Source organism: Lactuca sativa, chromosome 4, assembly GCF_002870075.4.
Source record: "Lactuca sativa cultivar Salinas chromosome 4, Lsat_Salinas_v11, whole genome shotgun sequence".
NCBI classification, from domain to species: Eukaryota; Viridiplantae; Streptophyta; class Magnoliopsida; order Asterales; family Asteraceae; genus Lactuca; species Lactuca sativa.
Genome location: NC_056626.2, coordinates 370,277,618 through 370,292,744, shown reverse-complemented (window position 1 = coordinate 370,292,744; position 15,127 = coordinate 370,277,618). Strand labels below are relative to the sequence as shown.

The window sequence follows — 15,127 nt, the reverse complement described above, 5'->3', positions numbered from 1 at the left end:
AAAAAAAAGAGAGAGAAACATGTAGAAACACTAATAAATTTTGACTTGCCATAGTAGGTAAATTTGTAATTCACTTTAACTTATTTACAAAATTACATAAATGGTCCTTATGGTTATTCAGATTTGTAGTTTCATCCCCAGCTTTTTTTTTTTCGTTACACAGACTTCCTATGGTTTTGATTTTCTGTATAGTTGGTCCCTAAACTAGGCAAAAAAAACTTTAATACCCTTTTAAATTAATTTATATTTGGACAAAACTGAAAAAATGTTTCATGGGATATGCATTTTTTTTTCAAGTTTTGGTCTAAACATTAGCATTTTTAGATTGATGGTCATTGTGACCATCTTTTGTGTGATTTTGATTCCCCCGATAATTAAAATAGCTATTATATCCTTTTATTTTTATTTTTACATTTTTAATATTTATTTTAATATTTTAATAATTAAAAAAAATAAAAGAGGGCGCATACATCTCTCTCTCTCTCTCTCTCTCTCTCTCTCAAAAACACATACATACATGCACTTTCTAAAAATAGAAAACATATAACCTCATCCCACCGTCTTCTCCTTCCCCATAACCATCTTTCTCCTTAGTTTACAGAAACCACCTTCGACCTCTTTCCATAACTATCAGCCTTTGACATCAATGCCATTGTTAGACGCCTCCATAGTCGCGACTCCCAATTTCATATATGATTTGGTTTTGAATCTAGTGAAAAACACACGAACGCGATTAGAGGAAGACAATGGGTTTAGACCCACCCCCATCATCGAGCCATCTTCTCCCCTTACCCTTCCTTCGTATTGTGTAAGTGCTAAAAAAATACTAAATAAAATTTTTATTTTTCAATAACCAAAACCATTCATTCATTCATCCAAAAGATAATTAGAGTATAAAAGTATTATCAAAACATCAGTGTAAGATCATAAAACAAATATTGCAAAAAAACTCTAATGGATGCAATGCGATCAAGTCGAGCCCTTCCCTTTTGAAATCAGAAGTACCTGAAACATTTAAACATTAAATCGTAAGCACAAAGCTTAGCGAGTTACCTAAAATATTGTTGGATTAGGTGTCTAGACCCATAATTATAATTGGTATGTACTTGTTCTGATGTAACATGACCTTTTTGGGTTGCCTTCACCATAACAACTTGACATGATGACTTTGGAGAGAGAGAGGTTATTTAATGATTTATTAATATATTATAAAAATAATATATTAATATGAAATCATATTATTTAATTAATATTTAATCAGAAATTAATTTGGTATTAATTTTGGGATTAAAGGAACTGATTAAAAGTACGGGGAATGATATTGCAAATCAATGATAGTTGCAGTGGACTCCCTTTGTATGGGTTGGACAAAATCTATAGGAGGCCCTATAAAAATCTTCCAAGGCCTTCCAGAAGGAAGGTTCATGGGCTGCTTGGAGCCTAAGTAAAGAATTAGGGTTTTATCAGGAAACCCTAGCAGCCACAAGTATATAAAGACCCTTACACCTCTTGAAATTGGCTACTGCTTCACAGAAGAGAAACCCTAGCCTAATTTTTCCCCTCTCCCACTCATCCCTTGCTCTTGGTGTTTGTAATTCCATTAGAGGTGCAACGCGTGAGGCACTCAAGCTTTCGAGAGTCAAGATCATCATTGGATTACTTGTTATTACGAGATAACAAGAGAGGTAACAATCAAACCCTAATTTTTGTATTAATTTCGAAAATTGTATGCTAGTTTAGGGTTATTGCTTTGGAAATTCTTTTTGCATGTATAACTAGAGAAAAACTTAGATCCGAAGCAATTAGGGTTGCATGAACACATATGAATGTTGTTATGCTCAAAACCCAACAGTGGTATCAGAGCCTAGGATGTTTTTCTGTTATATTTGATGCAATAGTGATTTATCCAAACCAGAAAATCAAGCAGATTCACAATCTGCTAGATGAACTCGAAGAGTTGACTCGTCAATTAGTTTATTTTCCGAATTTTTGATCTATTTTGGATTAGGATAATTACCATAACTCGTTTTTATCTCCAAAAAATCGATTTTATTGAATGGTAATCCGATTTCCTTATCAAAATAGATAGATTTGGTCAAACTTTAAGATAATGTCTAATTATATGATTAATTAGTTATTTAAAATTTGAACTAGTAATTTTGAAAAGTTTCAAATTGCACCCTCAAAGTTGTGGAATTTAAAATTTAATTAAAAGTTTAATTTTGAATATTAAATTCTAAAATCCTAGTATTTTAAAAGTTTAAAATACAACCCTTATACTATTATAATATTAAAAGATTAATACTTATATATATATATATATATATATATATATATATATATATATATATATATATATATATATATATATATGTATGTATAAGATAAAGTCAATCTTACCATTAATAGGCCTCATCCACGAAGTCGATCTCTAAGAGGGTATAAGGAAACTGCCTATAAAATGGAGGTTGAATGAGTGTCCACTCTCACCCACCGCTTCCTTGATTGGTGGATGGTCGTTAGCCGAACGGGTAGGATATGACGTTAATTCTCGATAAGAGTATAATGATAATTATTAAGTAACTAAATGTTTTATTAAATTCCCAATCTTGGTTACTTTAGGAAAATGTGAATCTGATGCTAATCCATGAAATTACACATTGCACTTTGTGAAGTCGTTAGTGGAGCGTGTGTGGTTAATCGACACACTAATTTAGACTAGCAAAGAGTGGCAATGGGTAGGTTGTAAATTATCATTGATCAATGGAGCGTGTGTGGCTAACCATCACATTGATTAGGTGGTAAATGACAACGAGAGTACCAAATTAATTTGCATGGTTATTCACACCTTGTTTGTGATCCTCGGTATCCCAGTCACAAACTTGAAGGGCATAATCGAGATTAAACATGCCATTGAAAAGTTTAATGAATCTCAAAAGATCTAGGAATTTTATTTAATAAAACCTAATTATTTAATTTTTGTTTTTCGTGGTGGAATTGGTAAATCGTCATTTACCTACCTTCAAATAATTTACAACTGAATTACGACATCCCTCTTCCGAATGTGAATTATTGTGTTGAGTCCTAGCCTTAATATTTCATTTTGGGTGTTATATTAAGGATTCCTATCTAATCAAAACTTGTCCTTCTTCTTTTTGCAGATGTCAACTTCAAACAATGTTCCCGTTTCCTGAAACAACAACTCCTCCAACACTTTCTCGCTCTTGAGCATTCGCGCGAATGTAACATTCGATGAGTCCAATTTCAATGATTGGATCCGCAACATTCGAATGGACTTAAGATTCGAGGACAAGGAGTATGTTCTTGATAAGGAGCTGAACGATATTGATGAGTCAAAGTAGACTCCCAAAGAAATCGCTAAATACAAGGCCCATGTCAAAGATGCGATCAAAATGTCGTGTATCATGGTTGCCACTATGACTCCCGAACTGCAGCGATTCTATGAGGACTATTGGTCCTACGAGATATGTCTGGACTTGATGAAAAAGTACCATCGAAGAGTATGTCAGAGAGGTACGAGATAGTCACTCAATTCATCACGACCAAGATGAAGGATGGAGAGTCCATCACGACGTTGCAAAGATATGTGGATCGTCTGCTCAAGCTGAACGTGAACGTTGATGAAGAGTTGGCTATTGAAATAGTCCTACACTCTTTACCTCGCTGCTTTGATTAGTTCAAGACAACTTATCATTTGAGCAAGGACGAAGTCACCTTGAGCAAACTTCAAGGTTTACTTAGAGCTGCTGAAAGTGGTCTGAAAGGGAAAAATATCGTTCCCACTCCTACTACTGCCACTCCTCTCCTGGCCATTGGACAAGGAAAAGGGAAGAAGAGGAAAGCTCCCTCTAAGTCGAGCTGGAAGGGAAAGTCCCATGAAGGGTCCTTTAGTGGATTCAAATCAAAGTTCGGTTTCGCTCCTCCCTCTTCCGATCCGAAGGAAGCAACATGCTTCTATTACCAAGACAAAAGGCATTAGAAGAGAAGCTGATTGAAGTACTTGCAAGACATCAATGATGGGAAGATAAAGCCCACCTTCGCAAGGACTAAAAGAAGTAGGGATGTTGAGCATGGGAAGATGAACCTGATAATGGGGAATAGGAAATCGTCGCATGTCACCAAGATCAAAGTTTATTCTTTAGTTCTTAGTAGTGGGTTAGGATTAGATTTGAATGATTGTTGCTACTCGTCAGAAATGATGAGGAATATTATTTCTTTTCATGGTTTGTACAGAAAAGGTTTTAGATTTTCATTTAATAATGAAATTGGTTCTATTAATGCTTATTATAATGGTTTATTTTATTTTGAAGCATTACCTTGTAATGTTGTATATGAAACTATGATGGTTGTAGATAACTTAGCAAATAATGTGTTGCATATTGATTTGTCTAATGGTTTAGACAAGGCATGCTTGTGGCATTATCGTCTTGGACATGTCAAGAAGAAGCGCATAACCTAACTCCAAAAGGATGGAGTGTTGGAATCATTTGACCTTAGGTCAGATGACACGTGTGAGTCTTGTTTTCTTGGAAAGATGACTAAATCACCTTTAACTGATACTTGTGAAAGAAGTGAGGGATTGTTGGATCTCATACATGTAGATGTGTGTGGGCCTTTCAGATCCACCACAAGGGATGCTAACCGCTTCTGTGTGACTTTTATCGATGATTATAGTAGATATGGATATATCTACTTAATCAAGAATAGGTCAGAAACCTTTGAATAATTTAAAGAGTTTAAGCAAGAAGTGGAGAATCAATTGGGCAGGAAGATAAAGATACTCAGATCCGATAGGGGTGGTGAGTATCTTAGTATCGAGTTGCACGACTATCTTAAGGAATATGGAATTGTTTCACAATTGACACCTCCTAGGACACCATAGCTGAATGGTGTAGCTGAAAGGCGTAATCGAACCTTGTTGGACATGGTTCGTTCCACGATGAGTCAAGCTTCGCTTCCGATATCGTTCTGGGGGTATGCCTTAGAGACTGCCGCCCATATCCCTAATCTAGTCCCGACAAAGAAGGTTGCCAAAACACCTCACGATATGTGGATAGGGAAGGTTCCCTCGTTGGCACATATCAAGGTTTGGGGTTGTGAAGCTTTCGTAAGATGAGAGTGATGGGTTTTAGCCATAAGAACTTTCCTATGTGCGCATGCAAAACCCTAATGCTTGGATCTAGCACTACTAGAAAACAACCCTTTAATGACGTGCAAACAATGACACTCGCTGATAGAGGACACGCATTTGTGCATGCCCTAAAAAATAATGTCAATTGTGCAAAATTAGAAGGATAGAGGACACGTATTTGTGCGTGCCCTAAAATTAGTGTCAGAAAAGAAAAAAAAGAAAATGCGGAGGGCACCTTTCATAAAATGTGCACCGTCTGAATGTGTCGCTTTATAACTTATTAATGAAACACGCGTTTTTAAGGCGGGATTTCACCCGCCTATTGAATCCCAAAAATTAAAACCAACCCCCCCTCTTCCGATTAGCAAGAAAAAGCCCTAGGCCTTCGTTTTCATAGCAGCATCGCACCACCACCCAACCTCCGATCTCGCACCGCCAAGTGTCTCCGACCATATTCTCCAACCATTCTTTCCTGTCGCACTACACTGATAGCAAAACCCCCATCATTATTTTAAACCACCGGTGATACGCATCCTCACCCTCTCCTCTAGATCTTCATTCTCTGTAAAAACCCTTCTACCATCGATGATCGAATTGCACTCCCAAAAATTACAGAATGAAATCCTAAAAGAATTATAAAAAATCCCGCTACTAAGAAAAATCCCAAACAACCGGTGGCATTTTCCCTAAAATTCATGAATTCTCTCTTGCAATTTTAGCGATTTTCGTTTCCCCCCTATTTTTTTTTGGCATCGATCACTTCTTAGGCGGTCATTGGCCTTCATTTTTATTGTATATGGTTTCCCTTATTCTCCTCCACCTTTGTTTCCATCTTTCATCTTCAAGTTCTTCTCATCAATCATTGAGATGATTCATATGATTCCAGGTCAAGGAGGATGAAGAAGAGCTATCGTTCAAGTTCTAGGATTAGAAGAAGGAAATCGAAGAAATATATGATATATCTATATAATGATTCAGACGATTCATATGACTCCCTTTGTCCTTACTAATACTGGATCTTTGCTAGAACCACAAAGGTATATTCTAAATACATTTCCATTATATATATATATATATATATATATATATATATATATATATATATATATATATATATATAAAATACAGTTTAGTGTTTGATTCTAGTGTAAAGATGATTTATCTTCTATCTTTTACAGGCTATATGATCCTCGTGTAAACGAGTTACAAAAAATTTCTACACAAGGATTTGTTCTTCCCTTCTAACAAATTCTCTGATCCTGAAACTTTGTAGATGCTAGTTACCCTTGGACTAAATCAAACCTGAGGCATCCATGGTTTTCTTGATTCTGCTAAATCGGTGTCTATGTTGCATGATAAAATGGAACCAGAGGTTGTTGTAAATGGAAAGAGACTACTTAGTTGTTTAGATGCTTTGGCACTCAATTTTTCAACTGAGGAAGTAGAATTCAGTTTTAATGAGTTTGGGCCAGATGATGAAGTAGATAACTACTCAAGAAACACTCCTGATGCATTTCATGAAGATTATGTAGCCAAGCTGTTCGATGAAATGCCAGGAGACGAGTTTTGGTTTGAACTAAAAGCCATCAGATGGTATCCTGTTTCTGTTGACCCACCTTTGACTGGACTTCCATGGTTAGTGCTAGATAATACATGTACACACATAATACATGTACATAGATGGTATCTTGTTTGGTTTTCCCCTTGTTTTTTAGTTTGCAATTGTACACACATATAGCTATACATACATGTATATGTATACATACATATATAGATAGAAATACATGTATGTATGCATATAGATACATGTATGTATGCATCTATGTATATGTACAGATAAAGATTTGATCATGAGAATGATATATTGCTTGTTGGTGATGACACATGAGAGTAAGTCGCTAAACTTCATATTCTCCTTCTGTAATTCTTTATATGGTCATGACTTTTACCTTTTTTTTAACATAGAATTTGTGAGCTGTGTTCAAAGCATAAAGATACTGTCATATTTTGAAGTACAACAAATGAGTTTAGATGTGGATTTGGGTAACATGCCAGTCCCTAATCAAGCTTTTAGTGGGAATGATAGTGGGAATCCATGGAAATGGCAATAAGAAGACAACTCAGCTGCATCTTTCAACAGGTGAATGCTTTATAAGGTGTGAGGGCGTATCCATGTTTTTAGATTTCGAAAGACCAATGAAGAAGAAGTATGTATTCTTGTAGGCTTTCTGATATAGAGTTTCCTGTTAGTGGTTGGTGGTGAGTGTGATTCCCAATGCTATAAGCATCATAAACATTAACTGTGGGTATATCTTGAGTATTAAGAACAAGATTCCCATCTTCAAGAAGTTGAAACAAGAATCGTCCGCCAGAAAAGTTTGTTTTGCTCATTTTTGAAATGATCACTCCACCTCTCAATATAACCTGAGTAGGAAATAGTGTGTTTGCTGGATAATCAAAACTACTCCACATCTTGCTTGAATTGCCACCAAAAATCATGAAGTTACCTGTATCATTCAGAAAACCTGATGCAACACCCGAAATGAATCCTGATCTCCATACCTGTGTGCCTTGAGGATCAGTGAGTACGAGTCCACTTTCACGAAGTAGCTCAACTTTGGATCCTGTAGGCACCATCCGAACATCTTCTAGATACCAGATGATGGTCATGTCAGGTATCTTTTATTAGTCTGTGTATGTGTATGTTATGTATGCGACTTTGATTTAAAAAATTATTGGATTCCATTTCATTTTCTAACAGCTTACAATTCTCTCAAGGGTGTTTGGTTTGCAAAATGTTTTTGGAAATAATAAGCAATGAGTTTGCAAGAAAACGAAATATAGTAATTAAAAAAAACTAAATAATCTGGAATTCAATTGTTAATTTCAATATTTTGTAGTATTTGTTTATTTCAATATTTATAACAGGGGCATGTTAGTCTTTTAATAAAAATAAAGAATGGAGTATAATTCCCCTTCCACCCACTGAAATTCCTCAAACATAACATGGATTTTGAAAGAATCTCCTAAATTCAATTCTGTTAAAGGATGGAATTTGAGATTCCATTTCCTATAAAACTAAAGTTGGTATTTTTTGCTTCAGACTCCACGTATCGTCTCCCTGCTGTCAGAATCTTACAACCCACATGTCCGCTACGGGGCATCCATGGCTGTTGGCATTTCTTGTGCTGGCACTGGTGTGAGTGATGAAAGCCATGGTTTGATGTCGGGTGTGGCAGTGAGTGATGCACCAACCAGTATAGAACCGTTAGACAATTGTGCTGCTATAAAAGGTAGGAAAATAGTTGTAAATAGTAAACGCAGAACCAGGTATTATTCTACCAGGCAAATTAAAATAAATTTTCAATTGTGGTCCAGAATCAAACAGCATATATGACTCATGAACTTATCAATAAGGCTGTAAATCAGTTGGAAAAAACAGTTAATACTAAGCTTGAAGCAACTGTTTCAAGGCAAATTCAAGTCCAATTTCAAACATATGGAAAACAAGCTTTGCAGGTATGTGATACAATAGAACTTTCTAAAATCTAAAATCATGAGTTTTCTTTTTTAAAATCTAAACCGTTTTTACAGGAAGCACTGAAGAGTAGTATGGAAGCTTCTATTCTTCCTGCTTTCAAGATGTCCTGCAAAATCATGTTTGACCAAATTGACTCCACATTTCAAAAAGGAATGGTTGACCATACAACAGCAGCTCATCAACAAGTTGAATCTATACATTGCTTTGAGGGTAAGAAAAGCAGAAAACACAATTCCTTCCATTTTTTCTTTGATTTTAAATTTTGTTTTCTTTTTTCAGGATACTATCTAGGGATGAGCGTTGGAACCGGACCGGTTCGGAACCGGAACCGGTATTGCGATATTATAAGAACCGGTAACCGGACCGCCGGCTCCGATGCCGGTTCCGGTCCTGATTTTTCGGTTATTTATGCAAACAAGAACCGGTTATAAATAAGATGATACTAATGATGATACAATTCATAATACGTCTTTATTTTTTCCTATCCATCACTAATATTTTTAATTGGTGGTGGTATATCACAAATAAAGTCATCTTTATAATCCTACCTTTACAAAAAGACAGGTTTGTGAATAATAAGAGTACTTTATGGTTCAAGTTTATAAAAGAGATTTATGGATAATTAAATAATTTGATTTCATTGCAGTAACTGCTTTATCATTATATGAATAATAACAATTTGATTTCATTGCAGTAACTATTATATGAATAAGAGCACTACAGTAACTACTTTATTTACATAAAGTCTTCGTAAGTTTTTCTCATACAGATTATTACACTCATAAAAGATTTATATTTGTAATCATAATTATCAATTATTCAAAACTAGTTATTACAATTTAGACCGACCAAAGAAACATCAGTTTCATTACGAAATGCTACAACTAAACCCATAATTAATCTTATAAATAAATGCACCAATATTTATATGTACTGCCGATTTTATTTGTTTAGGTTAATTAGGAATTGAAGAATAGATTAGGATCTACGAGAATCACATAATATTTTCAATAAAAGATTTGCATAGATTTTGTTTCTTAAACTTCTAGACCGGTTCCGGTTTTTTTAATCGGTTTTTTGTGGAACCGAACCAGTTTTAGAACCGGGACCGGTTTTTCTATAAGTATGGAACCGCCAACGGAACCGTTTTATTAAATCGTAACCGGTTCTGGTTCAGTTCCGGTTCCGGCGGTTCTAAAGGTCAACCCTATTACTATCTATTCAGCATCATCGATAACTCAAACATTGACCAGTGAGTTGACCGATGGTCAACGGAAATTGGTGGCTCTTGCAGGGTCAAAATCAGTAAATCCATTATTAAGCCAAATCAGCAACGAGCCCACCAGTGGTTTCCATGAGAAGGTCTTTTTTTTCACCATGTCCAAATGTAGCCCAAGGGGTCGACCTTCATTTTTCCTCCCAGCTATCTATCACATTGGGATTGATGAATATTGTAATAATTGATTAATATTGTGAAATAAGGGTTAAATGGTCATTCAGTCTCATTAAGATGGTTCACCAGAGAAGAAACAAACCATATGTATACAACAATTTATCCTAACAAATATTATTTACTCATTCAGCCACTTTACCCATATTCTAATATTTGAACTTTTTTATTTTTAACAGATGGAAGCACCAATGGATCCAACAAAAGAGCTATCAAGATTAGTATACGAGCACAAATACGAGGAGGCTTTTACTTCCACACTTCAAAGAAGTGATGTACGGACCGTTTCCTGGTTATGCTCACAGGTATATTCACACATAAGAGTAAATTACATTTTTGGTCCCTGGGTATAGCTGATTCTTGCAGTTTTAGTCCCAATGTGTTTTCTCTTGCATTTTTGGTCCATGTTCACTACTTTTGGTTTCTTAGTATAACTGATTTTTGCAAATTTGAATTTTATTGGGAAAACTAGGTGGATTTACAGGGGATATTAACGAGTAATCCTGTACCTTTGAGCCAAGGGGTATTACTAATTTTATAATTGGGTAAATTAAACAAAGTACTATATCGTTTTATTCAAACCTATATTTTAATTGTTGTTTTGATTGATGTTAAAAGGGTGAGTCCAGGGCCTGAACTAATAGGTATCACTTTATATTCTCAAAATAGTGGAAGAGCTTGGATTAGAAAAAAAACTCATTCAAGGTAAGTTTGATCTTATTTTGTGATTCAATGTACTAAATTATTCTTGACTTGTTTTAACTACTGTCTTCTTGAGGAGTTTTTTTGGCCTCTTTATGAAGCATAACATACCTTAAATGGCTACCATAGTTTTTTTCTATATAAAGATGAACAGATCATCATTTAAGTTTATGATTTCAACTGCTAATTTATGTAGTTAGATCACATGCCTATATTGTTGATTAATTGTTCTTTCCTGCAGACCAATTAGAAAAATTGGAGCAACTTTTTAATGGGATCTTTGTACTGAAATAGTTCACACCACGTGCAAGGGACTACCTACTCTTATGCCGGGAGTGCATCTCCACCAAGTTATAGTTGTTGAAGATCAAGTTATAGCTGTTGAAACTATGAGGCAAGATGATACTAGATGTAAGTCTTATAAAAAAAGGATGCAAGTGGGATCAAAACCAGTTCCTAATACAACACAGTAAAGACCCAAAGCCAATTTAAGAACAAGTTTTCCTTCTATCCAGCTACAACCTGAAGGGTAACTTTTTTTTTTTTTTTTTATATTTTTTTGAAAACACTAAAAGCATTGTTTACATTATGTTTATTCTCAGTTTCTGTACTTATTCCTATTTTACTTATCTCTTAAGAACCTAAAATTTACATTATAGTAAATCTGTTATATCACCGAAACCATTTTAAATGCATGACCTGTGGTTGTGGGACACTGAGTTATATATTCAACAAGATGTTTATATGTTAGCAGCATCAAAACAGTGAGTACTCATTGAAGGAATTTTCAGGTCAATTCCCTTATTTATATGTTAAAAGACCATTATACCCCCTATTATATTTTAAAATCGTAAGTGAGAGATTTATTTAGGTGATTGCAGTGGGACATTGAGTTATATATTCAACAATTTTGTTGATGCAAGAGCCTTTAGTGAAGTAGTGATGGAGGCAAAAGCAGCAGGTTACACTGAGCCAGACCCTAGGGATGATCTTGCTGGGACAGATGTAGCCAAAAAGTTTTATTTTTTATGTTTATTTTTTTTATTTTTAAACAAATATATAAATAAAAATATGGTATTTTAAATTTTAAATTATAAATTATAATGGTGAATCAATATTGCAGGTGATAATTCTTGCTTGAGAACGTGGTTTAAATCTTGAACTTTTAGATATCCCTGTTCAGAGCCTTGTGAAAGATCCATTAAAGGTGATTATTCATTTTTTAATTTTTTAAAATTTTTAAATTTTATTGGTTTTTCGTTTTCTGATTTTTACAAAAAAAAAAAAAAAACCAACATCAAGCCTGCACACTGCATAAAGTAAATAATTGAGGATAACAGCTCACTGCAACAATCTCACATTTTAACCCAACCCTAATGTTTATGGTTGATTGTAAGTTCAGGTTGTTATGAAAGCTGGTGATGCTGAGCTTGAAATGCGAGGAAGGCACAATGCAGGTCAAAAGGTTTGCCATCATCTCTAACTACCCATTCCCATTGTATTTTGGATTGAAGGAATTTCACAAATCCATTTCCAATTGATCTCAGGTGCTTGCTTCACTTATCATTAGATTGGAATTAGCAGAAACCTTTTGCCTTAACTGTAGAATACTTGCACTTGACGAACCAACCAGCTCTATCATATCATATCATCTTGTATTGTATTGCATGTTAAGTTACCATTTGCCATGTGCAGGTTCTGACAGCTCTAGCAACCTCCTTCCATGCCCTGCAGCCTCTCAAAGCTCCTGCATTTAGGTTAATTCTTTTAGAAATGAAATTGCCAAAGGAGATTGTCAAAGGAGAATTTAGTCATGGGTTTCTTTTAATGTTGTACACGTTTTGTTTTATATAATAAATATTAATGCAATATTAGCAATGTGTTACATTTACTTACTATTGGAATGATTATTTGAATTTGACATATTAGTGCAATGAATTATCTTTATTGTTTATGGTATTTTATTTTGTATTATGAGACTTTTAATGTGTTATTTAATTTGAAAATTAGTAAATCTATCAAAAATATATAATTTTAAAAACATTTAAAATTATGACACGCAAAAATGCGTGTCGTCTTCTTTTATGACAGGGTCTTCCTTGATACACAATGTGTGTCATAAACACGCACGTCGTAAGGTTACGACAAGCAAATACGTGTCGTCTTCCTTTATAACAGGGCCTTCCTTGATACGCATTGCGTGTCATAACTACGCGTCGTAAATGCGTGTTATAAATGCGCGTGGTAAATAGACGTCGCACAAAAGCGTGTCGTCTCTCGTTATGACAGGGCCTTCCTTGACAAGCATTCGCGCGTCGTCTGAGCGTTTTATGACACGCATTGCGCGTCGTAAAAGGCTGTTTTTCTAGTAGTGTAGGTTTCTCTAATTAAACATGCTTTCAATCCAAGACTTCTAATGACTAATTAGGTACAAGAACAATACAAAATCAGATCTAGAAGTTTACCTTTGAATCTCTTGTTTGATCTTCTTGTCTTGGAGCTCTAGAGTCACAATTGTCACTCCTCTAATGGCTTACAAACACCAACTAGCAAAGAGGATGATTTGAGAGAGAGGTTAGGGAAGAAATTCGGCCAGGGTTTCTTTTCTTTGGAAGAGATGCTGAATCCCCTTGATCTAGGGGTCTATTTATACTTGTAGACTCCTTAGGGTTTCACCTTTAAACCCTAGTTGGATAATCTTTCCTTAAAGCAATCCAAATCCTTACCATAGATAAGCCTTGGACGATTTTGAGCTATCCCAAGCCCTAGAATTCGTCCAACCCTTATCACTTAAGGATTTACAGTCTAAACTGTAACTATCAAACAATTGATAGTTTATACCCTCTTATTTAATTAATCTCTTTAAGTCACCAAATTAATTCTATGACTTATAATAATCAAATAACAATATTATTATTTCATATATTATTCTCATAATATATTAATAATATTTATTCTCTCATAATAAATCATCCTATCAAGTTGCTATGGTGAAGGCAACCCAAAAGGACCATGCACAACCGGGTCACATACTTGCCTAATATAGTTGCAGCCTTAGACACTATTCCAACAGTCTCCCACTTGGATAAGTCTAGTAACTATATGCACAAGTACAATCCGATTCGCAATCGTAGCTCTCAAAGACGCAGTCAAACTTTGATCTAATCAATCTTGTCCTTTAGATAAGGGATCGTACAGTCCTCTGTTAGATATCATGCTGACAATTCTATGGAATGATTAGTCTAGCATTTTGGTTTCTCGATCTCCGATTTATTCGACATAGAACTTAATCGAACACATCGATTTAGTTCTGACCGGGCCTAGCACATAAGTCAAATCAAATCATCGAGCGGCCGAGATATCGCTTTTACCCTCTTGGAATAAAAGTTACAGATAAACTTCGACTTATATGCATTTACTTATTCATTAACCAACTATACACAACAATGCATTTTATAACACCGAGTTACTGATGCGTTTTCGCATTATCAATGTACAACCAATTAACAAATAACAAACCATATATCTAGGTTTTAAGACTATATGATATTATCGTCTTGCGATCACCCTTTTATATCATATTCCATAAGGTGATTCCAGCTAGCACGTGTTTATTCCAATGCTCAAAACTAGTTCATAAGCACTCATGAACGTTGCAGCAACCCTTTGCTATGTCTAATACCATTTAGACAATCTACACACCAATTCACGACAATCTTCATTCATATCTACTTCCAACATATGAACGATTGTGGACAATTTGAACAATTCGATTATTCTTAATAAGCTCAATTATTCTGGAAGTCAAAACATGCAAAAATGAAACAATAGTTAAACAATTAACATAAGACAGTAACATTACTTATAAATAAAACTCCTTTATTTAATCATCAAATGTTAATTACATTTATCTATTACACGTTTCTAATACTATCTAATCTATACTAATATCATCCTTCAGCCCAATAGTCCTAGCATGCTGCAAGTGCTTAACCCTACTCAGTCCCTTCGTAAGTGGATCTGCTGGGTTATCTTCTGATGATATCCTCTTCACTATAAGTTGTCCTTCTTCTACACGATGTCTAATAAAGTGATATTTTCTGTCTATGTGTCGTGATCTACCATGATCTCTCGGTTCCTTGGTCAAGGCAACCGCTCCTTCATTATCACAGAAAATCTCCATGGGCTCCTTTATGGCAGGTACAACTTCAAGATCACCGATGAAGTTCTTCAGCCATATTGCCTCCTTCGACGCTTCGCTCGCTACAATGTACTATGATTC

General features: G+C 35.0%; 1 protein-coding gene across 1 annotated transcript; it reads left to right on the top strand.

Annotated features, from left to right (window-relative positions):
- The first annotated feature begins 5,432 nt into the window (after window positions 1–5,432).
- On the top strand, window positions 5,433–12,804 carry LOC122197424 (enhancer of mRNA-decapping protein 4). The gene is made up of 14 exons (XM_052771254.1): window positions 5,433–6,189; window positions 6,426–7,042; window positions 7,118–7,827; window positions 8,256–8,445; window positions 8,531–8,671; window positions 8,747–8,903; window positions 8,973–9,117; window positions 9,848–10,055; window positions 10,323–10,448; window positions 10,616–10,848; window positions 11,087–11,374; window positions 11,969–12,052; window positions 12,248–12,310; window positions 12,541–12,804. The coding sequence occupies exons 5-10, from the start codon at window positions 8,546–8,548 to the stop codon at window positions 10,682–10,684; spliced, it is 831 nt and encodes a 276-aa protein (XP_052627214.1). The 5' UTR covers window positions 5,433–6,189; window positions 6,426–7,042; window positions 7,118–7,827; window positions 8,256–8,445; window positions 8,531–8,545; the 3' UTR covers window positions 10,685–10,848; window positions 11,087–11,374; window positions 11,969–12,052; window positions 12,248–12,310; window positions 12,541–12,804.
- Window positions 12,805–15,127: the final 2,323 nt, after the last annotated feature.